At 43.2% G+C, this 24094-nt stretch overlaps 2 protein-coding genes and 1 long non-coding RNA gene across 3 annotated transcripts; 1 reads left to right on the plus strand and 2 right to left on the minus strand.

Annotated features, from left to right (window-relative positions):
- The first annotated feature begins 4850 nt into the window (after positions 1-4850).
- Positions 4851-7339, plus strand: LOC140216248 (uncharacterized). Its single transcript, XR_011892955.1, has 2 exons — positions 4851-4911; positions 6695-7339. It is a non-coding gene; the product is annotated as an uncharacterized lncRNA (long non-coding RNA).
- A 7384-nt stretch (positions 7340-14723) lies between these two features.
- On the minus strand, positions 14724-21871 carry LOC140215898 (uncharacterized). Its single transcript, XM_072286243.1, has 2 exons — positions 21582-21871; positions 14724-16225 (listed from the first exon to the last, which is right to left on the minus strand). The coding sequence occupies exons 1-2, from the start codon at positions 21869-21871 to the stop codon at positions 15895-15897; spliced, it is 621 nt and encodes a 206-aa protein (XP_072142344.1). The 3' UTR covers positions 14724-15894.
- On the minus strand, positions 17936-21585 carry LOC140216249 (uncharacterized). The gene is made up of 3 exons (XM_072286649.1): positions 20861-21585; positions 19193-19399; positions 17936-18429 (listed from the first exon to the last, which is right to left on the minus strand). The coding sequence occupies exons 1-3, from the start codon at positions 21129-21131 to the stop codon at positions 17957-17959; spliced, it is 951 nt and encodes a 316-aa protein (XP_072142750.1). The 5' UTR covers positions 21132-21585; the 3' UTR covers positions 17936-17956.
- Positions 21872-24094: the final 2223 nt, after the last annotated feature.

A 24094-nucleotide genomic window follows, 5' to 3' on the forward strand; every position in this document is an offset into this window, starting at 1 on the left:
ATTTTATGACTGGTTTCATTATTGCGAGAACAAATATTTGTTTATTGTCACACTAGAGTTGGCTACCCCCATTTGTATACAACCCCTTTACAGGCTATAATTCAGTGTTACCCTATTTACTCGCATAATGATCGCACTTTTTTCTCAAAAAAATTGACTCAAATTCAGGGGTGCGATCATTACGCGGTTTAAATTTCCCGCAGAAAGAAAATCTACGGCATTTGCTACGGAGCGACAACAGGTCAACAAATAGGCGGCTGCCGCTGTATGTAGTGCGGGACAAAAAAAAATGGCGGCCGGCAGAGGATGCCGAACGTGCCGAACGCGATTTTTTTTTCTTCTCGTAAGTACATTACGTGCATTCAAACAGTTTCTTCCGTATCAGTAATGAATAATATCGGCAAGTTTGCGGAAATAACATAGCCATGTCCACTTTGAGGGGACAGAAACAGTAGGGAGCGCTTAGCTGCCAGTGACATAGGAACACATGGCGGGCATGCTGCGGAAACTGCGGCATTTGTCTTCACCACTATCCTAATATGGCACGTTTCTGCTAAAGGTGGGCGAATATCTTAGCTGCGTTGCAAACGTCGGCGAATGAATAGGGTACACTTCTGACGTATCAGTGTACACGTGGCTGCTATCATTGCCGCTCGCGATTTGTTGCGTGCCCACGAGTGCAGACGAGAAGAATCGAAAGACGCCTTTTTTGTTGTTTTTGTTGACCACAACCATTATAAAGCCTGCACATAATAGAGACAAGCTTGGGTGTAGCTGTTTTTTGTCATAGAAGTGCGGAAAGTTATGAAAGGAATGAAATGGGGCATCTGCTTAAGAATGTTTGGTGCGTGCAGACCGCTTGGTTTGTCTTGAAGAGTCGTTCGCATAGCAGTCGACAGATGGTAAGCGCGATCATTATTAGCTAGACTTGGCACATGACATATCGCTGCGGCATGTTCGTGCAGAAATTACACGGGAAATAAACAAATCGAATTTTGACGACAAAATTTAGGGGCGCGATCATTACGCGAGTAAATACGGTAATAGGCTGTTTTTGGTTTTGCGCACTCAATGTTAAGGGATGCAAATGGTGACATACAACAGAATGCGAAAATGACTCAAGAATGCAAGCAGGACGTGGGGCTTTTTAGGCAGATGCGTGTGTGTGCTATTTATAAAGCTCCCCATGGTATGCCTGAAGGCATTTTCTAACACTTTGGTAGAATACACTGACACCCACTTATTAAGGGAAAATACTCCTCGAAACAACTTTTTTATATATTTGTACTAGAAATTTGAATATACTGTCATTCATAAAGTGTTTTATTAGATTTGAATTGTCATTGATTTTTGTGTAGCTGCTGTTTTTTAGTTATGTCCTACACAGTGGCAAAATATTTTTGTGGACACTTTCTTGTGTATAAAAATTTCAGAAATAGCTTCATGCTGTATCTTATTTAGCTAGTTGTATACTGCAAAGTGGTGATACCTATACAAACGGCTTGTACAATCACTGGAACTATGCAAAAAAATATTAGGCTACTTTAAATCATTTTACAGATTGCAATTTCAATTAGATATCAGCATTTTGCATATCTTGAAGAGTACGTGTGCCAAATTTCGTTAGTATAGGACAATTATAAGTGCGTAGGGTTATTCTCGTGCTATTGTGAGAAAAAATTTTTGAAGTATATTCAATATTTTTTTTTGCACAATAGCATGAGAAGTATGCAAGATTAGTAGGCAGGCCTGTCTGTCTGCTTACTAATCTTGCATAGTTCTAGTAACTTTACATGCTCTTTGAATAGACATCGGCACTTTACATTCTACAAAGAGCTGAGTTAGCTACAGCACACTGCTTTTTGTGAAAATTTAGTACACTAGAAAATGCCTGCAAATATCAGTATGTATTTTGCCATTGTGTAGGACATAACTCAAGAAGCAGCTAACAAAACTAATGGAATATCTGAAATCTGCATGAAGAACTCTACAATTGGCTCTCTTTTCAAACCTCTAGTACAAATAATAAAAATATTTCAAGTAATATTCAATCAGCAAAACATGCCCCTTGCTGTGACCTACAACATAGCGACGCAAAGTTGAAGGCAAGTCCTTTTGTCGAAGCGACTGGGCTGTCTTCCCAGGGGCTGCTGTTAAACACTGAATTTTCCTGCATTTGCCTGAAGTGCAATACTAAAACGTTTGTGAATGTGCAATTGGTATTGGCATACCAACAGAAAAAAAGAACAGTTCTGTGAAATGCAGAATCGACTATAACTTTGTTCGACATTTACATTTTGACTGCATATCTTTGTTTTGTGTTTTGTACTGAGTGTTTCAGCACTGACTGCCGCTAAAAATTGAACATAACTGCTTCATGACAATGCGACAATTTTCGCTAACAGAAATTTATAGCAGTGGCAGGCGTTGTAATTAGAGTACTCAATAACGTCTAGTTTGTAAGAACTCAGACTAGCACCAGTTCTGAGATACACAACCCCAAAAAAGCAATGATCAAATAGGTTTATCTTCCAGACAGAATTGTCCCACAAGGCTAACAAAATGTTTTGTGGCAAAGTAATATCTGCAACAGCAAAGCATGATGCACCAAGTATGGCGATAAATATTTCAGAGCTGTCAGTCTGAGGACTCCTACAAACTAACAATACCTTCAGCACTGACTAGCCTCAGTAATGGGATGTCAGCCATTTTGCTGAAATTAATAAAACTTCAATTATCGTGATCTCTTTTACGAAGAAATTTGCAATTATGATGCAGTTCTGATCTCTGTCACTTTTGTAAATATTTTCAATTATTTTTTCGGACTACAATTTTTGGTACTAGAGGTATTCATTTACAGAAAGAGCTAGTACATGGCATTTAATAATAAAGGTACTGGTCATTGTAGACTTTCTGTCTTCAGCATTTGTTCTGTTGCACAGCTGTTTCTTGAAATCTGAAATCATGTACCCGCCTCCTTATGTTAGCAAGAAGCAGAGAAATCTCTCAGTATGTTTTGTTTAAAATACAGCTGATCAACCCGATAGTTAGGCTGTTTGCTAATTATAAATTATAAAGATAATAGTGCAGGACCATAAAAACAGATTGATGCTGACTCACAACTATGCCCAGCTACATCCACGCAGCTGTGCCATACAATGTGCATGTGTTCAGAAGAGCCAAATGCCCCAGAGAAAAAGCAACAGTAACTCATTGTTTGTCATCTTGTATAAGCAGATAAGCTACGGGCTAGGTGTTAAGTTACGGCTAGGTGTGTGATAAGCTACGGGCTAGGTGTAATTTATGCTCAGTAAATACATAAATCAGTCATGTGAGGTGTCTTACTTTAGGTTGAAAGTTCGAAATTCTTGTAATCTTGCTTGTTTTTATTTTCTTGCCTTTGTGAGCATGGGTGACTTGGTTGCCTTCACACATATTCTCAAAAGTGTTTCTTCATCACTGGGAATAACGAAATATAATTTACATATAAAATTTACAGTTACTAATTTGGTAGGCTTCGAGCTTAATTCTCTTATCTGTTATATGTTTATCTACCAAGTAGTCTTATCGTTCATTGAAACATATCCACGCAATGCACAGTGGGCACCCAAATTATAAATATCTGTTCTTGCTTTCTACCCTGCTCTAGTGTTTTCTAAACCTAGCATTGGTGCAATGGCCTGTCTGCACCTGCAGAAAAGTAGCAAAGTGGCTAAAGTTAAAGGTCAACAACATAATAAAGATACGAAGCATAAATATAAGTTCGCGATTGTCCCCCATAACCAGTTTCGTTTAGAAAAAAATTGACATCCTGCTGTGGTGTGAGAGTTGCTTTGGGCACCAAGGGGACTACGTAGCACCTATGCTAGTGTACACAACAAAGCAAAAAAAAAAATCACTCCAGATTGGAGCGGCAGTAAAAATTTAAGCGCAGGTGTTTTATTTCACGCACCATTAATGTGGCTGATCATCTGCTCCTGTTGTGTGGGAACGCATACATTGGGAAGACAATCCTTCGCGCCAATGTTACCTTAGCGGGACACCAGAGAAAGGTAGAAAGCGAGAACAGGTATTCACACTTGGTTGCCCACACTGTATTATCGTGTTTCACTCTACAAAAGACTACTGTGGTAGATAATCATAATGACAAAAAAAAAGAATTAAAAGGGGTATGTGTCAGTCATCCGTCCGTGACCTCCAGTGTTTATAGAAACACTTCTTTCTGTATATGTGCCAAGCCTTAGGGAGGCTTTACGTAACTCAGTCATGCTTGCTAAGTTAAAGATTGGAATAAGGACAATCACAAGCCCATTGTATGAGTGATTTGTAAATGTGGCACCTAATGTAACTTATTCATGTATGTGCTGAGGATAGATTACAGCCAGTGCATGATGTGCTCTTGCAGGATGACTTGTGATGAGTAAAAGAAGCCTTCCTCACATCTTCCTCGTTGTTTCTTTTGGATCTTTGTGCACTATGTGTGTTGTTACAGATGCGTGCATGCAGCTAGGTATAGTTTGTGTTCTGCTTCCTCCCTTGTCCTCATCATTCATGCGCTATCTTTGCCATAACAAAATACAGCTATCTGTGCTACTACTGAATTTGTCAACGTGTTTGCATTACGGAAAGTTTTCTATTAGCGGTTATTTCTACCTGTGAAATTGTCTGTGTCAGCTATTATACTTAGTCTTGGAAAAGTAGGTTTGTCAACATAAATAAATGATCAGTATAACTGTTGCTGTATTTATTTTTGTAATTTTGTCAGTTATGAAGTTTTTATACGCTTGCATGTTCTATGACAGAATAAAATTGATGCACAACTTTTTAATGTGGTGTTTTTCAGATCAATTTTCAACTCACGCTAACACGCAGAAATTGTGTGGGAAAAAGTGCCAACAACAGTACCATAAGGTAAGACAGCTGCTTTTACTGTTAGATTGGATTATCAATTGCCAGCCAGTTGTTTTCAGCAAGCATAGTATAATGCATAGATTATGTAATGTAAGTTGTAATATTGTTTTTATTGCACTTCATTATCTGGGTCTCCTTTATACATAAATGCAGCCTTTCTTGTTATGTGTAGCTTACTTGCTTAGAATGTTAAGTCGTAAGTCTTTAGAACAGGGAAATAGGTTGAACTTATAAATCTTTTGACATATTACAAGAGACTTGTGCGGTGGTGAATTAAACTTCTACATGAGTTACATACTATTTTGGGGTCTCATTATGGTTCTGAGTGGCATTGCAGTGTCGTATATGCAGCTGCAGGCTACATATTGGATATTTATTTAAGACTGTTTTGCTTGGTTGGCTATTGATTCCAGTTTAATAGTAATCAGAACTGTCTTGCTTTCATTGTGATTCTGTGCTGATTGATACATTTGAATTTTCCAGAAGACAATAACAAAGATTGATGAAATATTAACTTTTTTCTGTCTAACCTGTCATGTGCGTTTTGGCAAGTTTACTGTGGATTCTTTGTTATCTTATGTTGTTTTTTCACAGTAGTCTTCTTGAGAACTAGCCGTAGTCGTGTGTACTTACAGCAAGAGTTGTTGACACATTTTGAAAAGCGGCTCGACACTGCCATCCAAGAGTGAAACGACTTACATGGATTAGTTACTTTATTTGCAAGAGACCGGCACCACGCACTAAGGGTAACTTGACACACACTGCTGGAGTCATCAGACTCGTCTAGAATAGTTACCTGAATCATTCTTGCAGTGTTCATTTGACACTTTACCTTGAGTCATCTGACTCATCTAGAATTGTTAACGGACTCCCTCAGCACTAGTCTTGTAACCCTTTTGAGAGGGTATAGGCGACTACTACAACAGAGTATGCATGACTTGTGTGCGGAGTCGCGTAAACACCTTGCATCGAGCACAGATAGTCTCGGGACTCTGCCAAAAGAGAGTTCGGGTGTCTCCCACAAAGTGTGTCGTATACGTGACAAGTCCAGACTCTTCAAAAAAAGTAAGGCATACTCTTTTTTTTTCTTAGTGTGTACTTTACAAATGTTCTGACGCATCTTACATTGAGAAATTCAATTAGTTCAGCAACGCATATACGCACCACACGGGGAGGGCCTGCGTGGGTATGATTGTCCTCTAACGGACAACGCCGCCGACAGCGGAATTTTTGCGACACGGGGCCTGTAGCGCTCTGGCGTTAAAACAGCACCCGTCATGAGCACGCCGCTGTCGAAGCCCCATTGCGCATAGCAGCTACGAGCATTAGCGGGCAACAAACGAGCCGCACCGTAGTGCCGGCCGACGACTTGTCAGCTACGAAGCAGGCGGCTCTCACTTCCATGGTGGCCGCCGTTGAACGATAAATCCTGAAAATAGCGTTCGCACGTAATATGTCCGGCACCGTTTACGTACAGCGCATGCGCAGCATGGAGCACGCAACGCCAACTCCTTGCGTTTGCTGCTAGAGTGTACTAAAGCTTTCTCATGTGGTCATCGCTGAAAATAGGTTCGTTCGCTGTGCAAATAAATTGCTCGCTGTTTTGTGCTATTAAAAGTGCAGTAATGAAATATCGATGGAGTGTTCACGGTGGAGTATTGTGCTGAGTGGTCTCAGCGTGTTTCGTCCCTGCATTTAGCAGCCCTTTATTATCACTGCGTGTCTCCCGCAGTGACGATAGGCGGACTTTGTTCATGTGCCTCGTACGCGGGCAACATTGCAGGCTACTCCGTCGGCCTCGGTCCCGTGGTGTGGATCCTGGGAGCCGAGCTGGTACCCTGTCGGAACCGCGGCCTCTACCTGGGTGCTGCTACTGCTTTCAACTGGGTCTGCGCACTGGTCGTCACCTGGCTGTTCAACATCTTGCGAGAGACGTACCACTTCTCTGGCATGGGCTGGTTTTTCAGCTCCGTGACTTTTGTCGGTGCTATGCTGGTGAACTTCTTCCTTCCGGAGACCCAGGGACACAGCCTCGAGCAGATTCTACTGCGGCAATTCCGCGAGCGCGATGACACGTCCATGCAGTCGACCAGGCTTTAGGTCTAAAGGGTGCACATCTATATGTCGACGATACCGAACCAAACAATCTTTATACCTTAAGGATGGCTGCTAAATTTCTACCTGGTAGCGTGTTTCGATATCAACGTTCCTCCTGTTCCGTTCACTCCTTCCGTATGACAGGATTTAGTGTGATATGGGCGCTTAAACTAAGACGGTCTGCTGCGATCTAAACAAGACATTGTGTCTCGCTTAAAAGCGGTATGGGTCTGGAGAGTCCAATTTAATGATTTAAAGTTTTGACGAACATCGCGCAGTGTGGTACTGGGATTTACTCTGTAGCGTAATAAAATGCACGCAAAGATTATCATTGAGTGCTCTGCTAAATGATTACACATTCATGTAATGTCTAAAATTATTTATAGAAGCGAGTGAATAAGGTACGTCCGCACTAGTGGAAGAAACGGGCGCGGCATGCCGCAGCTGGCAGGACGTGCCAGCATTGGCATTTACACACTTACGGGCGTGTTCACCACCGCGGCGAGTGCGTCATGTGACAGCTAGTTTCACTGCAGCTGTGACCAGCGATGCTGCTAGAGGGGGTTCCGCGTCGGCCGCTCATCATTGGTCTTCTCGATCGACAGCGAGAGACCTGCCGCGACATATCGCTGAAATTCGTTCGCACCACGGCAAAAAAAAAATGAACAAGAACTTTCCACTTGGGAATTGACACATCGTGCGTTGTATTTTCGGTAATATTATTTCTCCTTTCTTTCTTTATTAGAACATAAAACATACAGTTAAATATATTGTCAACCCCCCAAAGCAATGATGCTTTTGAGCGGGACTGGGCAGCGCTCTTGCCCAAGTGGCACACTCTTGTGCTCTAAGAACAAAGGAAACAATAGGAAGAGAGAAAATTAAAAAGTACAGTAGTAAAATTAAATTTTTTGTATGTGCCACAAACAGTAACCTGTAGTCCGCGAAAGCACCAATGCTTTTATGCGTCTTGAAGGGGCAGCGCGAAAAAACGAAGACAGAAGGCAGGAACACACAGGACAGCGCTGAACTCACCTTCAAGATGTTCAACCAGTACCAACTCGCCCAAATGTCGATCCTTCTGCTTTTATGCGGACCACTGTGTATTTGCTTTCAACAGGATTTGCCTTCAACAAGGCATAATACAAGTACACAATTTCAATCCCTCCTCCCTTCGATTCCCTCACCCTTTTCCTCCATCGCTCGGCTAATTTCAAGTATTTGTTCCTGCACAAGCAATAGTTTAAGCAAAGACATATTACAGGAGCAAAATATATGTACAGCACAACCCTCTATTTCATCATATACAGTTGTCAATGTGTTGCAAAACTAGTAGTCGCCAGTCACCATTAGAAAGTCAAAAGAGCACAATACACATAGAAAGAACACAATCTGTTTTATACAACTGTTAGCGAAAGTTCATCAGAAGATGTCCTGCCAAATGGTTTGCTTCTGCTATGCCCAGCCACTTGAGAGAACCACGTGACGTACAAAATCTTTTATTTTCCTGAATGACGATACTTGGGAACTTTATTTTATTGATGTAGAACGGTACATAGATGATCTCGTTTTTTTACCGTAGTTCGTGAATGCTTTAGCCCGAACGAATGTCTCAGTTTTGCGCAGATCACGGGTTTTTACGTGTTTTGTTTTAAAGGATTCATCAGAATAATGCTTCGTAAATATCACGGAGAGAAAAAGTTGTTTAACATCAAATGTACCATGTTCTGCCATCAGCTCACTGTGGCCGATGGAGTTCCTGTTTGTTCTGTATGCTGTGTTATTCGTTATTTTTTCATTATTTTATTTAACACGTTTAGCCTATATGGCGAACAAGTCCGTAGATCGTAATGCCATACCGTAATACAGTTTCACCTAGAGCCTTATGTGTGAGCTTTCTTAACCCAACGTCACATACTGATCTGATTTTGTACGTGACTGCACATACTGCTGAGAGTCTTTTAGTTACATGTTGTATGTGATGGACAAATGAGAAATATTCATCGAAAATAACACCAAGGTACTTTATTTTTGTGGAATACTGCATACTTTGGCAAGAGCATCCAATGCAGTATTCACTATGCAGGTATGCATGTTCAGTTAGCTGCACTTTTTTGTACGGGCTGTGAAAGCAGATTAGCTGTGTTTTAGCTTTGTTCACAAATACGTAGTTGTTTTCAAACCATACCATTATTTTGTATATATCGTCCTGTAACAAAGTAAGGCATTCATTAATATTTTCATGGGGTAATATCTTCATGGGGTAATATTAAAGCAGTATCATACGCAAATTGATATAACTTTGAGTGCAGCGCTAAATGGGCTAAATCCTTCACATACAAATTAAAGAGTAGTGGGCCTTGTACGGTTCCTTGTGGAACTCCATGCTTTATGTGTATTAACTCGCTGTCTATATTTTGAATTCGAACGACCTGATGACGATTTTTGAAGTAGTCTTTAAAAACCTCTATGAAAGGCCCGCGGAATCCTAGTTGAGCAAATTTTTCAAGGAGTATGTTGTGATCTAAAGTGTCGAAAGCTTTCTTCAGATCTAAAAAAAAGCCGAATTACTATCTTATTTTTATCTATTTCACTGTTAACTACGGCTGCAAAGTCCTCTAGTAGTGTGATTGTGTTTCTCTTGCAACGAAACCCATACAGTGAATTAGACAACAGATGAAACTTTTCGCAAAAGGAAACCATGTTCTTGTGTAAAAGCTTTTCTAGAACACATGACAATGTCGGCGAGATCGCTATAGGTCTATAGTTTTCGCACTGTTGCCTTTTACGATTTTTGTAAATTGGTCTAATTAAAGCTATTTTTATTGCGTTGGGAATCTGACCCCTCCTAAATACTTCTGAGTAAATATATAGCAGCACACTCATCAAACAAGGGAAGTTGAAAAATATCTCACTAAATCTAATCCCATCGTATCCTGGCATTCTAGTAATGGAAAATGACCTTATTACATCCCAAACATCGAGATCAGTTACCTCACTCAAATATGCAGAGTTGACGTTTCATTTGATTGTTTTGTCACCTGTACCCCAGGGGAATTTTCTATAAGCTTCTTAACAGTATGTGCAAGTGTTCCAATGATATTCCTTAATTAATCTATCAATCTTCTGGTTATCGAAGATATGGAATGCTTGTTTAGTTTCCCCACGTGAATTCGTTAAGTCTTCACTGAACATTGTGAGAGCAATGAAATAATGGTCAGCAAGTTTTTCTTTTACAATACTTGTTAATGGTTGCATGCTAGAAACACGCATTAGTATGTGCTCAATACATGACGACGTAAGTTTGTTCCCCAAGAATTCTTCTCGTGTAACTCCTGTGATGTTATTTTCTAAGCCATAACTTGAAATGAGAGTCAAATAGTCACTAACATAATTTTTAGTAGTAGAAGAGGCATTTTTGTTGAGATCACCTACCAGAATTATGTCATCATTTTTCTCTAGTGTCATTAAGAGACGCTGCAGTTCCCCCCAAAATGTGCCTATATTTCTCTCTGGTGGCCTGTAGATAGCGCAGATTATGAATGATGCACGTGCACATTCGACAGATAACAGCAGTATCTCTGCTTCTTTGATAGTTATGGTCAGTCTTTCGCATAGCCAATTGTTTCTAACGTATATTAAAACACCCCCTCCTCTTCTCTCGTGACGGCATACCGAAAATTGTTCAAAATATTTTATTTGATAGAACTTAGCATTGGTTCACTTCATTCACTTCAGTCAGGATAATCACATCTAAGGAATCTTTATATGGCTCCAAATAAAGCTCTAATAGATCCCCATTTTTGTGTATGCTTCTGATGTTAATATGAATCAGATCAAAGCATGCAGTTTTTCATTCCTCGCAAGTGTATCTCTGCCGGTAATTTACCCAGCCTTTAATGGAGTTAGATTCTACTTCCATGCCTACGTCAGTTTGGTTAAACTCGCTTCATTTTTAATTCTGTTAACACCGGCTCCTATTTTCTTACGAATACTTTCTCATTCTTCACCCACGCGAACTTGTACGACTTTTCTTTAGCTGCATTCTTCGCCATCCACAACAACTTCCTCGCATATATGATGTCAGGTTTTCATTATTGAAGATTTCATCGGACTTTAGCTGAAGTGTTTTGGCTAGTCATGCGTCTCTAATTGAACTGTTAGAGAATCTAACCAGTATAGGCGGAGTTGGCCCTGTCCGAACTCTAATTCTGTGAAGCGCCTCTAGCTGTCTGTCCATTGGCTTAGTCAGACCTAATTCGCCAGCACAATTGTTCAAGATATCTCTCAGGTTTTCATTGTTTAACTGAGGTATTCCGTGGATTTCCAGATTACTTCTCTGAGAGTACTCTTCTAAATTTTCAATCGTTAGTTTCATCTGCGCGACCTCATCTGCCAGACTGTTTGATTTCGCACCTAGGTTCACGGTTGTCGTCTGGAGATTTTTAATCTCTTCCGTTTGTGTTTGAATCGCATTCAGTAGCGTCAGTAGCGACACTTGCAAATGTGTTCCAGTGAACCCTCCATTCCTACAATTTGCTTATGTTGTTCCTCCAGCTTAAACAGTGTGTCGTCATGTTTCTGCATTTGTGTTTCAGCATTTTTTTCTAATTTCCCTAGGCGTTCCAACATTTTGCTCAACTTCGACGACAGTGATTCAATTGAAGCCATGACATCGTTCAGTGAAGGCTCTTTCGTCGCTGCCTTTTCATTCTCGTTTCTACGCTGTTCATCCGCTATCTTGCGGACCCGAGTGTCGGCCGCCTTGCAAGTCTGGCACGTCGACGAATCAATGTGAGAATCCTTCATGCTTTTGTAGGCAGTTTTAGTAACTCCTGCGGATTTACCTATATAGTACTTATTATGGCATAGACCACATAAAATTCCATCGGAGGAAAGAGCCTTCATGCACACAAGACAATCAGAGTTGTTTTCCATTACACTCATGTCAGCAAAGTCAAAGAGCGAAACAACAGTGCAAGCAAAACAGAAGTTGAATTGAAACCGAGACTAGGTACTTTAGAAGATTAGTAACTCTAATGAATACACTGTGACGTTCTCCACAGTACACTCCTCGTTTTTATCGCCAGTATTGTGTTGATAAATCAAAGAAATGTTGTTGTGCTTTCCAGAGGCAAAAAGTGTTAATTTTGCCAGAAGGGACTGGGGTCCCACCAGCTTTGCGAACCCGGAAAGCTGGTCTCTCTCTCTCTATATATATATACATATATATATATATATTTAAGAGGTTTAAAGTTCAGCACGCAGGACCCGACGTAACATGCGCAGGAAAGAGACGACAAACTTTTAGGAAGACTTATTTACTGAACGTTTTCGGCTGGCGGACCAGCCTGTACTGACAAAGACTGCTCTGACGAAGGCCGCCAGCCGAAAACGTTCAGTAAATAAGTCTTCCTAAAAGTTCGTCGTCTCTTTCCTGCGTGTACGTATAATTATATTTTTATTTTATTTAAGAATACTGCAGAGTCTCTTGACTCCAAGCAGGAGTAGACACAAATAGAAATACATCAGAAATTTACAACAGCAATAAAAACCAAATTCAATAAATCAAGACATGAAACAGTGCATGTAACACAATGCAGTAGGCGCAAATGGAAATACTTCAGAAGTCCAGAACAGCAATAAAAAAAAGTAAATATAATAAATCAAGACATATAACACTGCATATAACACAATGCAGCTGGCACAAATAGAAATACATCAGAAATCCACAAGAGCAATAAAAAGCAAATACAATCAATCAAGACACGAAACACTGCGTATAACATAATGTATGTACCCTTTACCCATGCATTTTCAAGTTTGTAAGAAACCCTTCGACACTTGTACTGTCTACAATATGTTTCGGTAATTTATTCCAGGCGCGTATGGTTTTCGGAAAAAATGAATATTTAAAAGTATCGTTTCGAGCATTTTATTCCTGCAACATTTTCCCATTATCAAAACGCGAGCTTGTGCGCAGAGTATGAGGAGTAATGAAATTGGCATTGTTGATTTGTATTATGTTGTCTTACATTAAATACAAGTATTTTATTCTGCATTCGGTACGTCTAGCTTTAAGTGTATCGATACCAAGATAAGCAATCATTTCTGTCACGCTGTCAGTGCGCTTATATCGGTTACAAATGAATCTAGCCGCGGTTCTCTGAACTCTTTCTAATTTGGCAACGTTTCTTTCTGTATAAGGGTCCCATATACAGGAAGCATACTCAAGACGTGGCCGGACCAACGCTTTGTATGCTGCTAATTTTACGTTCATAGGGGCTTTTGAAAGCTTTCGTCGAATGAACTAGAGAGATTTAAAAGCTTTAGTGCAGACTGTATCAGTATGAAGGTCCCAACTGAGATTTTCTGTAATTGTGATACCGAGATACTTAACAGCAGGTGATTCCTTAAGCACAATACCATACACAGAATAAGAATATTGTAAAACGGTTTTGTTCCTGCATACACGGAGGACTAAGCACTTGTCAGCGTTTAAGAACATGTCCCATTTCTTGCACCAGCCTGAAACTTCTGCGAGTGTCTTATTAAGCGTAGTTTGGTCCTCTACAGATTTAACCGAGGTATAAAGAACGCAGTCATCCGCGAAAAGCTTTATCTTAATACCACTGTGTACGACTTTCACAATGTCGTTAACATAAATGAGGAATAAGGTCGGTCCCAGAACTGACCCTTGCGGTAGCCCCGATGTCACCTGTAAAGTCTCCGAGCGGTACTTGTCAACTTGGACATACTGATACCTATTTTGTAGATAAGCCCTAATGAATTCAATAAGCCTGTTATTTAATCCGATGGCGTAGAGTTTCTGTAATAATTTATTATGGGGTACTTTATCAAATGCTTTCGCATAGTCTAAAAATATAGCATCGATCTGTTCTTTATTATTAATCGCGAGGGCAAAATCATGACACGTGCCAAGCAGCTGCGTCACCGTCGACAAACCGCTCCTAAACCCGTGCTGGGCATCTGATAACAGTTTGTAATCCTCGAGAAATACGGTCAGGTGTCGGCAGATTATATGCTCTAATATTTTGCAGCTTGTTGAGGTCAGGGAAATCGGGCGGTAATTTGATGCGCACAAGCGATCAGTTGACTTGAATATGGGAATGATACGAGCTCCTCTCCAGTCTGACGGAAGAGAACATGAGCTAGGGACGCATTATAAATGACAAACAAGTAGTGCGAAATCCATTCTGCGTAACGGTGCGAAAAGACTGCAGGAATGTTATCAGGGCCGCCGGCCTTTCTGGGATCAAGGTTAAGAAGCAAGTTAAGAATACCCTCTCGACTCACAATGACGTCGGGCATAGAAGAAAGAAACCCTCCTGGCTCGGCAACAAGATCAGTATCTTTACGGGCGTATACGGATTGAAAGTATCTATTAAATTCATCGGTTATTGCTTTCGCATCCGAGACTGGTGAGCCGTTGATCATTAATGATATAGTACTGGATTTGTTGCCCCCTATATACTTCCAAATTTCTCCGGTGCTTCCTTGAGAAAATTGCCAAGGTAACAGTGAAAAAATTGTCCTTAGCTTTTTTGACCTCAGTTTTCAGTGCTCCACTTAGCGCGTTAATAGCGGAGTTTCGAGGCCTTCCTGAGCGTCTCAATCTCTTAAGCTTTCTTTTCATGTGAATTGTATGTCTCGTAACCCAGGGGTTCTGTTTTTTCTTTTTAACCTTGTCGGGAACAAACATGGCAATGCAATGAACACAAATCTGTTTGAATTTTGAAACCGTCCAGATTCAATTCCAAGTAGTCTAATATACTCTCATCTTCCGCCCTGTTGAAGTCTTTTACAACAATCTCTGTATTGCTTTTGTCAGAACACTTTTGAAAGGAAAGGGTGGCAAATATCAACTCGTGATCAGACAGCCCATGCATGACATCAAGAGAATCGCATGTAATAGTAGAGCTTACAAACAATACATCAAGAATATGTTCTGCACTAGCAGTGATTCTAGTAGGGGCAGTAACAATTTGAGCTAGACCACATGAAAATGCAATGCTGATAAGAATCTCGGAGTGCCTAGGATTCATGCGCATTGTCGTCATGGTTGACCAATCAATATACGGTAAATTAAAATCACCGGCTAAGACAAATCTTACGTTTTCACCTCGGAAACGCTGTACATAATCGTGGAGTTGCTCACGAAATCCAGGATCGGCCGTCGGAGGCCGGTATACAACACCGATAACAATATAATTGCCATAAAAATCAATTTTACAGAAGAGGCTTTCGTGTTCTGGAATAGCCGGCAAAGTTGTCACGTTTATGCTCTCCTTAACTACAATAGCAACTCCACCCCCTCGGGATTGTCTGTCACTCCTAAATATTTTGTATGACGGCGGAACGATTTCATTATCGAACACTCCAGCATGTAACCAGGTCTCTGTCAGCAACGTAACGTGTGGGTCGAGGTCATAAAGAAGCGCTTCAAATTCGGATATTTTATTCACGATGCTTTGCACATTAAGAGATACCAACCGCAAATGACAAGTTTTATTTTCCTGTCACTTCGATGCCCCATTTGCGACCCTTCGCTGGGTGATCTTTCGATCATTGCTGGGTTCAGCCTGACTTCCATTCTCCTGTGTTGTGCCGCTGGTCAAATCTGTGCCGGACCTCACAAGCCTGCGTCTTTCATTCTTATCCTCATCCCACACGTACGTCACCTTGTTGAAAACTAGCTTATCGTATTTCAGATACACTTTATCTTCAGGCGTGCGACAGTCTTTAACAGACGACCATAGCTGCTTCCTTATTTTCTGGATTCTGAGTGAATAGCCCTCCGATAGCGAATACTCAGTGTTCTTTAGTTTCTTTGCATTTTTCAGAAGCTGCATTTTTTCGGTGAAATCAAAAAAAGCGCATTATCACTGGCCGCGTTCGATTTGTTCGCTTTCTGCCCAAGCGGTGTATGCGCTCAAGGCTACTTACTTTTATTCCCAATTTCCTTTCAAATATTTCTGCCAAAACAGCATCCCTGAGCGAATCCTCTGTCTCGGTTTCTAACTCCTCGACTCCATATATAATCAAGTTGTTGCGTCGGTGTCTGTTTTCAAGGTCATCAAATTTTTTTAGGAGGAAATCAGTTTGGCCAGTTAGGTGTGAAACAAGACGTTCACACTCTTCAACCCCAAGTACGGTCTCTGGCAATGACAGCAATTTCTGCTCAATTGAAGCCAGCCTTTTTTTAGTTTCAACAACGTGACATTCTAAGGCCCGTATTCACAAACGGAACTTACCCTTAACTTATGACTTAAGTAGCCGGTCGATGCTTAACGCGTTTCATAGACAAATCTTGTACTTAAGGTAAACTTTAATCGACACTTGAGTGCCGGAAAGTAAAGTGCGGTCATTGGCAACCTTAAGTGCGACTTTCGCTACTCTCGCCTAGCAAGCAAGATGGCCGCCTGCTACGGCAGCCTCGCCGACTTTGCCGATTTCGCCGGACGTGTGCGCAGTATTACGGAGGATGAGGCATACCGATACGTGTCGCCATTACGGCCACGGCTTAAGGATCGACAGAATCCAATGGAAGTATACAACGACGCAGAATTCTCGTGGCGGTACCGCTTTTCCAAGCAAGCTGTGCTACGGCTGTTGGAAATGCTGCCACTGGTCCCAAAAGACAACGAACGCGGTCACCCCGTGCCGCCGCTGCTCCAGCTGCTAATCGCGCTGCGATTCTACGGCGCCGGAACTTTTCAGGTTGTCACCGGGGACCTCGTTAATGTTTCGCAAGCAACTGTGTCTCGAATAATTGCGCGAATGTCAAGAATGATTGCCGAGACTTTGTTCCCGCAGCTCGTGAAGTTGCCAAATGCTAATGATTTGGCATCCGTAATGGAGGAGTTCTACACCATCGCACGGTTTCCTGGTGTGAGCGGGTGCATTGACTGCACTCATGTACCCATCAGAAGTCCCGGAGGAGATGAAGCGGAGGTTTTTCGCTGTCGAAAGGGGTACTTCTTTATCAATGTCCAGGTATGTTTATTACGCTGTCGTACAATGTACGGAGCTGCGAGAGAAACTGTCGGGGCTAAAGATTATGGTGCAATAAGCAACGCTACCGATTTGGCATATACCAAATGACCACACATTTTGCAAATAGCTAACTGCAATCTCAAGGAGGTGTTTATACATTTCGTGCCTTACCTTTTGAGTGCACTTGGAATGAAATATTCTGGGGATGCGTGTGACGTATTATTAGCCGTTTTTAAACACAGCTGAATATGTGGCTTGTTTTGCAGGCAATCACAGGGCCTCGGCTTCAATTTTTTGATGTGGTTGCCAGCTGGCCCGGCTCGGCACATGACAGCCGAATTTTCGATAATAGTCGAGCCAGAGTGCAGTACGAAGAAGGGAATGTCCCTGGCATCCTACTTGGTGACAAGGGGTACCCCTGCAGATCCTATCTCATGACCCCTTTTCGAGAGACACAAAGCAGCCCTCAGCACAGGTGATTTGAAGTTTCAACACTACTATAAAATCCGGCCAAGTAACAATTATGTTCGAAAATAAGGACTTAATTGAAAAACTGCTTTGTTTAGGTACAACAAGTGCCACTCCAGGACTCGCTGCAGTGTTGAGAGGGCGTTTGGAGTATGGAAACGAAGGTTTCCTTGCCTTGAAATGACTCTTCAGATAAAAACAAGATCAGTTCCCATCGTCATCACAGCTTGTGCTGCACTACACAACTTCGGCCACCTGCTGAGAGACCCTGTCCCACCTCCTGCGCAATGCCAGGCAACACACAACGCCGCTTCGCAAGCTCCCACTCCCTCCTTTCAACCAACGCCACCAGGCATGTCTCCGTTGCCAGACACAGCAAGTGGTTTCAGGATCAGAGATCGCATAGTCGCACAGTATTTTACGTAAATGGAATGAGACAAAATCACAGCAATAACAAAGGCGTTTACTTTTTCTTCAAAGCTTCTAGCTGAAGCTTTAGAATTTCTGCTTTTGTTTTTTGGTTGGCTTCTTTAAGCCGAAGAAGCTGCATAGTTTGCTCATGTTCAGCTCGCCTATGCAAAGATTTGTATTTGTGCTCGAGGCGCATGTATTTCGTTTTCAATAAATGTTCCTTTTTTTTTTCTTCACGGTCATCCTTGATGGCACTGAGGCGGGCAGCCAGTTCAAGGGCGACCGCCGTCTGTCTCTGGCTGCTGCTTGTCGCGGGGCGTCTTGTTCCAGCTGGCACAGGACCGCTTGAAGTTGCGGCAGCACCTGGCTCTGTCACAACAGCATCTGGGCTTGCTGTACCGTGAACGAGCTCTCGGCTCTCTGTGGTGGTCGGTAATGGGGCAGCATTCGTTTCAGGTTCTGCTTGTGGCCTTCCAGCATCATCCCATGACCAGTAGTCGGGCTCATCAGCCGCGTCTTGACTACCTGCAGTAAGAGTTGAAAGTGACCACAAAGCAAGATGGCTCCTGCATTGCTACACTAAGCATTCTGCAATGCTCTGAACACCTTGATGCCTATACACGGTCTGCGGTTGTATAGTGCACGAGGTCGCCAATTTAAGTGGGAGAATATGTTATACAAACTGTACAGCGAAACTATAGTTGCTTTTCGAGCTGGGTTTCAGCGCCTTTCGTTTCCTTCTCGATTAGCTTTACCTCATCTCCAGGTTGGTCACATTGACAACTGGGGCTTGCGTGAACTACTGAGGACACCACGTATAACAGCTCAAGGCAATTTATTATTGCATTATTGCGCGAATAAAATTGTGTAGTAACACGTTAGCACCAGCGATTACTTTGGAACGTTGGGTGACTCGTGTATAAAAGCGGACGCACTTGACCTGCTGATCAGATTTCGACGATCGCCGACTGTATTCGCCGCTATCGTTGTGCTTCGAGTGTAACTTCCTTTTGTGGGCACAAGTTCGCCAACTAAAGAATCAGTTTCGTCCTTCTCACTTTCACGACTATTTTCTTCACCGTCACAACTACGTGACAATACATAAGCACACAAAACATGGTTACATAACGCATGAAAGTGTAATAATGATTTATGTAGTACTCATGATTCGCTGTGCCATTCAAGAAATTTCGGTAATTTTTGTTGTAAAAGAACAGTTTAGCGTAAATGACATGAAATTTGGGCAGGAAAAGGAAAAAGAAATAAGAAACAATACCATTTGCCTCACCTAGAGACCCGTTCTGCGTCTGCGACAGTAGTGCAACGACAGCAGGTGTGCACTGGGTTTGGCATGACTGCGATTCGCCTGGCACAGCGTGATGTCCGCTGCGGTCGCTGTCGAATGGATTGGACAGTCGAACTGCCATGTGTGACGCTATAGCTCCGACTTGCTGTAGCTCGTCGGTCGCTTGGCTAGGTGAGGGTGTACCGCCACCTGGAATTGCAAGGAAGCAGTTTGTGCGACGACAAGGTTTAACATATCGCAAGAGCACATGAAATGATTACACAACCATAGGAAAACATAAATTGAAGCTTTTTATGCTGGCTGTGACTGTGTGCAACACAGCCAGGTGTTCAAGATATGCACCTTTAAGAAATGTCAAGGCACACCATACCATAGCTTATTCGGAGACACACATGACTTATGTGTTAGCTGTTCCCAGAGCACTGCATAATCCGCCGCAGGGGAATGTCCCTGGTTTTGTGCTGCTCCAGCTTATTATTGTTTTTTCGATGGCCAAGCAGCGGTAAATTCCGAGGGACAAACCGCTCTTTGAGAAGCGTAGTTTGTCTATCAATGCTGCCAAATGTGACAAAACATTTCAATGCAATGACTACATGGTACCCATTTGACATATAATGCCATATATTTTCCAAATAAAGAAGGAGGGAAAAACACAGCAAGGGCGCGGAAATTGAAGCCTTAGTTGGGAAAATCCACTCGTTTTAGAAAGTGCTAATATACCATTGCAGCACCCAATATCGCTTGTTTTCTAGAGCGCAGCAAGTTTGTGCACGATCACAAAATACGACATAAGTTGAACGAGGGTGCAAAGAAAGAAGGTATACAATGTAATAGGCATACACTACATTCTGTACTACATGCAATTTATTGCAGCACTCAGCCAAATAAATGCCGTAATTTCGGCACTGAATCATATCTGTACTATCAGCGTAAAATGAAACTTGGACAGTGGAGCGCGTGGCGCAAGCATATATATAGTGTCCACCGTCCAGTCATCACAATCGACAGTCGCGCACATCCAGGTTTGGGCGTTGCGCGATCGTGAGATATTTTCGCTTCTGTTCTGTTTGAAAGGGAGAAAATAAAACTAAAAGAAAACAGAACCTCAAATATTGCAGCTTACGGCGAGTATTGCCGCACAGTTCGCCGAAAGCGTAAGTGCTATCGGCGTCAAATGAAACTAATAACAGTGGTGCACCTGGTGCACTTTGCACCGTCACCATTAGAGATGCATTCGCTCGTGTGGTTTGCCGCTTGTAAGTCAGATTCATTCTTTCAATCGGAAAACTTGCGCAGCGTGGTATCACTGGGAGCCGCGACGGTGGCCGGCGTGAGGGAGCCGATAGCGCTTGGCCAAGCCGGGTGCGCGCGCCTGCCACTGGTGATGACTGGACGGCGCGCACCATGTCTTCAATTATGCTTGGGCCACACGCTCCACTGTTCGAGTTTCATTTGACGCTGCTAGTGCGTAGCGCAAATGGTACAAAAAAAAAAAAAAGATTCGGGCCTCAAGCTGCGAGACGTTCGCGGGCGCAAAATGTACTTATTTTGGCGAATTAAACCAACGACTTAGGTCGCTGAACGCTATGCAATGCGCAGAAAGAGGATCTGCGTCAATAACGTCGTAACTGCACAGGAAGCAATGCTTACCTGTAGAAAACCGCTCCCGCATGTCTTGCGCGTTACACCTGCGCCACTTGTCTTTGAGGTTTTCCCAACACTTTTTAAGTTGGCCCCACGTCCGCGGCGTCACGCTATGGCGGCAGTTGAACTCGTCCTCGATTTTTTTCCATGACTCCCGTTTTCGACTGACGGATACAGCGTCCGTTTTCTTGTTCTCGACCACGCTGCGATGGCGCGAAACAAGCTCCAGGAGCACGGCGCGTTCTTCTTCGGAAAAGTTTGTTTTCCTTTTCTCCATTGTCCGTTAGGGTTCAAAACACGTAACGCACACACACTGCGCAAAAACACCGCACTGTTTCGTCAGCAAAACCAAGAAACAGTCGCGACGGCGACACACAGAACCGCAGTGGCTGCGAGAACCAATGTGAACTTGTGGCCAGACGAGTTTGAGTAAAGCGCTAAAACTAAACCGTTCTTTGTATTTTACTCAGACGAATGCGCGAGCAAGCACTGAAGGATTTATATCCGCATTAGTCTGCAGCAAAAATTATTTTTTTTACGATTGAACCGATCGTAGACGTAAATTATTTACGTATCCTCGGCACCAGACGACATACTTGACTCGAAAAGTGTTACTTTCAAAAGTGATACTTAAGTGTCCTTTTTGAAGTACTCTCCTAAAACTTTCCTAACACTTGTACTTTTCCCGCACTTATTGACGCCCCACTTAAGTTCTGTTTCTGAATACGGGCCTAAAAAGCTTTCCCGGATAGACTTAAGTTCATTTGACAATGCCTTTTGTTTATCTAGAATCGCTGCCAGTTGCTCAGGAACCGTAGGGCCAGGGTTCATTTCTATGTCCGCACTTAAAAGAAGAACAACAAAGCACAAAGAGTCAAAACAGCCCGGGACACATTCACACAACACCCCTGGGCAAGGGACCACAACCAGCCCCAAGGAATCGCTCTTAAAGTCGTGACTACTCGATTTCCTACTAACCTGCGCGAAAAAGACGAGCCAGGTTAGCCGCGTCTGCATCCTTTGCTTGGTCCCTTGCCCACTGAAGAAATCTTGAGGGGCGGTGCCGGTCAGATCGGTTGATGACGATGTTGCTCCGATGTTTCTATGCAGAATATGAAAAGGTAGGAAATTCGAGGCAATTTTTTCAGTCCGCAAGATATCAAAGTTGTCAAGCGGCACAACGTCCACTTGCGAGTGGAGCCTGCGAATGGGCCGTGGTCTTGCCGATGTCGCATTCCTGAAGGGGCACCGGTTCGTTGCATGCAGCAAAAACCTGCGCGAAAAAGACGAGCCAGGTTAGCCGCGTCTGCATATATATATATATATATATATATATATATATATATATATATATATATATATATATATATATATATATATATATATTGCGAGAAAGCTCTTAAGCCTCAACGGTTTAATACGCAGGTGGCGCGCTGAAGACGATGACGCTGGCCATGATGATGAATATATTCAGATGAAGAAGATGAAGGCGTAACATAATGCTCACACAATTTCCCCCGCGCGTGGAAACGGCCAACCTGGCCTCTGGTTATGGCGGGAAACGCCGTATGAAAGGTTTTAAACGCGAAACATGCACAATCTCTGTGGAACGGCAGCGGCCGTCCAAAGGCGGAACAACTGGAGTGACAAGATATTTAACTGGCGAAGTCTGTTCCCGAAAAATGTAGGTCCCAATAAAACGGGACTGAAATTTCTCGCACAATCCAGGAGGCCGAACTGGGGTCCATAGTAACACTTCATCTCCAGGGTGGAAGGAAACGACACGGTGAGATGCATCATAGCGAATTTTGCGGTCTTGTTGACTGGCGTCGGTGTTGAGGTCGGCACGTTGGCGACACCGGGCAACGCGCGAAACGAAATGCTCACACATTGGTGAAGCGAACAAGGCTGGGTGCCAGAGCAATCCCTTTGGATAAGCAACGGGCTGGCGGTACAACTAAAACGTCACCATTGGTGATGTCAGAGTTAACTGCAAGGAGTTGTTCGCAACCAGGGGGCACCGTACAATCGTCAGCAGTTCGTAAGCGAAGGTGCGGTTCGTGCACGTCGTCGGAATAGTCGGTGTCTGTCAAGTTAACGAGGCGTTCACGGCACGAGATGAAAGCCGACCCCGAAGAGAGAAAGTCCCACTCTAGTATAAGCATGTGAGCACAGGAAGTCAACACTGCGAACTGGATATGGTGGCGTATCCCATCGATCGGAGCTCTAACGGTGCATTGCGCCGATGGCCGAATCACAACATTATTTGCACCACGAAGAATTCCACTGTAAGGTGTAGTAACTTTGCGTAGACGAGCGCACAAGCCAGCGTGAATAATAGAAATAGCTGCTCCCGTATCAAGCAATGCTAGGACTGGTGCACCTTCTACGCACACGAATAAAGTATTGGCCTGGCACGCTGGAGGAATTGTAGTCTGTGCTAGCCATGCAGCTTTCCCTCCAAAAAACTGCACCAGCTAGTTTTCCGATGGGTAGTCAGGAGTGCGGGTGACCGGTTACAGGTGGATGTCGGGCGTCTGAGAGGGGAGGGCGAGCGGCGGCGCCCTGGACGGTAGTTGCGAGGCGCTTCGGGAGATGGAGAAAATTAGCGTGGGGAGAGCTGGCGCTGGTAAGGGCTCGGAGGAAGCAACGGGTCTCTCTCATAAATATCGTAGCCACGGCGTTCGTCCTCTTGTAAAAAAAGTTGAGACGCTGTCGCACTATCGCGTGAAATAAGGCTCGAGTCGTACAATGTGGACAATCTCCGAGCGGTGCTTTCGACGCTGGGGCAATTTGACACTATCCGGGAGAACCTCGTTGTTCACCTCACTAACGTGACGCAGCACTTTGTAGGGTCCGAAGTAGCGACAGAGCAGCTTCTCTGACAACCCTTGGCGGCGAACCGGCGTCCACACCCAAACTTCTTCGCCCGGGTGGTATTCAACTTGGCGATGGCGACGATTGTAGCTACGTGCATCTGCACTCTGTTGTTGTGTGATGTGTAGGCGTGCCAATCGGTGAGCTTCTTCGGCGTATTGCGTAAATTGCTCAGCGTCAAAGGTGAGCAACGCATCGTAATCGTGTGGAAGCATCGAATTCGGCATGGCCTTAGCCACATGTACGTAGACAGGACACAACGGCGTGAACCGTGACGTTACCTGGATGGCTGTGTTCTACGCAGATGTTAGGCACGGTAGGACTTGATCCCACGTCTTATGCTGCACATCTGCGTACATGGCT

The sequence above is a fragment of the Dermacentor andersoni genome, chromosome 2, assembly GCF_023375885.2.
Source record: "Dermacentor andersoni chromosome 2, qqDerAnde1_hic_scaffold, whole genome shotgun sequence".
NCBI lineage: Eukaryota > Metazoa > Arthropoda > Arachnida > Ixodida > Ixodidae > Dermacentor > Dermacentor andersoni.

What these genes read in the sequence shown, in the direction of transcription:
- LOC140215898 (XM_072286243.1), bottom strand. Translation starts at nt 21,871, where the DNA reads ATGCAGACGCGGCTAACCTGGCTCGTCTTTTTCGCGCAGGTTAGTAGG. An exon ending in CGGGAAAGCTTTTTAGGCCC is followed by an intron (nt 16,226 to 21,581) that starts GTATTCAGAAAC and finishes AACTAAAAAAAG; the next exon opens with GCTGGCTTCAATTGAGCAGA.
- LOC140216249 (XM_072286649.1), bottom strand. Translation starts at nt 21,131, where the DNA reads ATGGAGAAAAGGAAAACAAACTTTTCCGAAGAAGAACGCGCCGTGCTC. An exon ending in GCGGGAGCGGTTTTCTACAG is followed by an intron (nt 19,400 to 20,860) that starts GTAAGCATTGCT and finishes TTGCAATTCCAG; the next exon opens with GTGGCGGTACACCCTCACCT. An exon ending in GACGCAGAACGGGTCTCTAG is followed by an intron (nt 18,430 to 19,192) that starts GTGAGGCAAATG and finishes CTCTTACTGCAG; the next exon opens with GTAGTCAAGACGCGGCTGAT.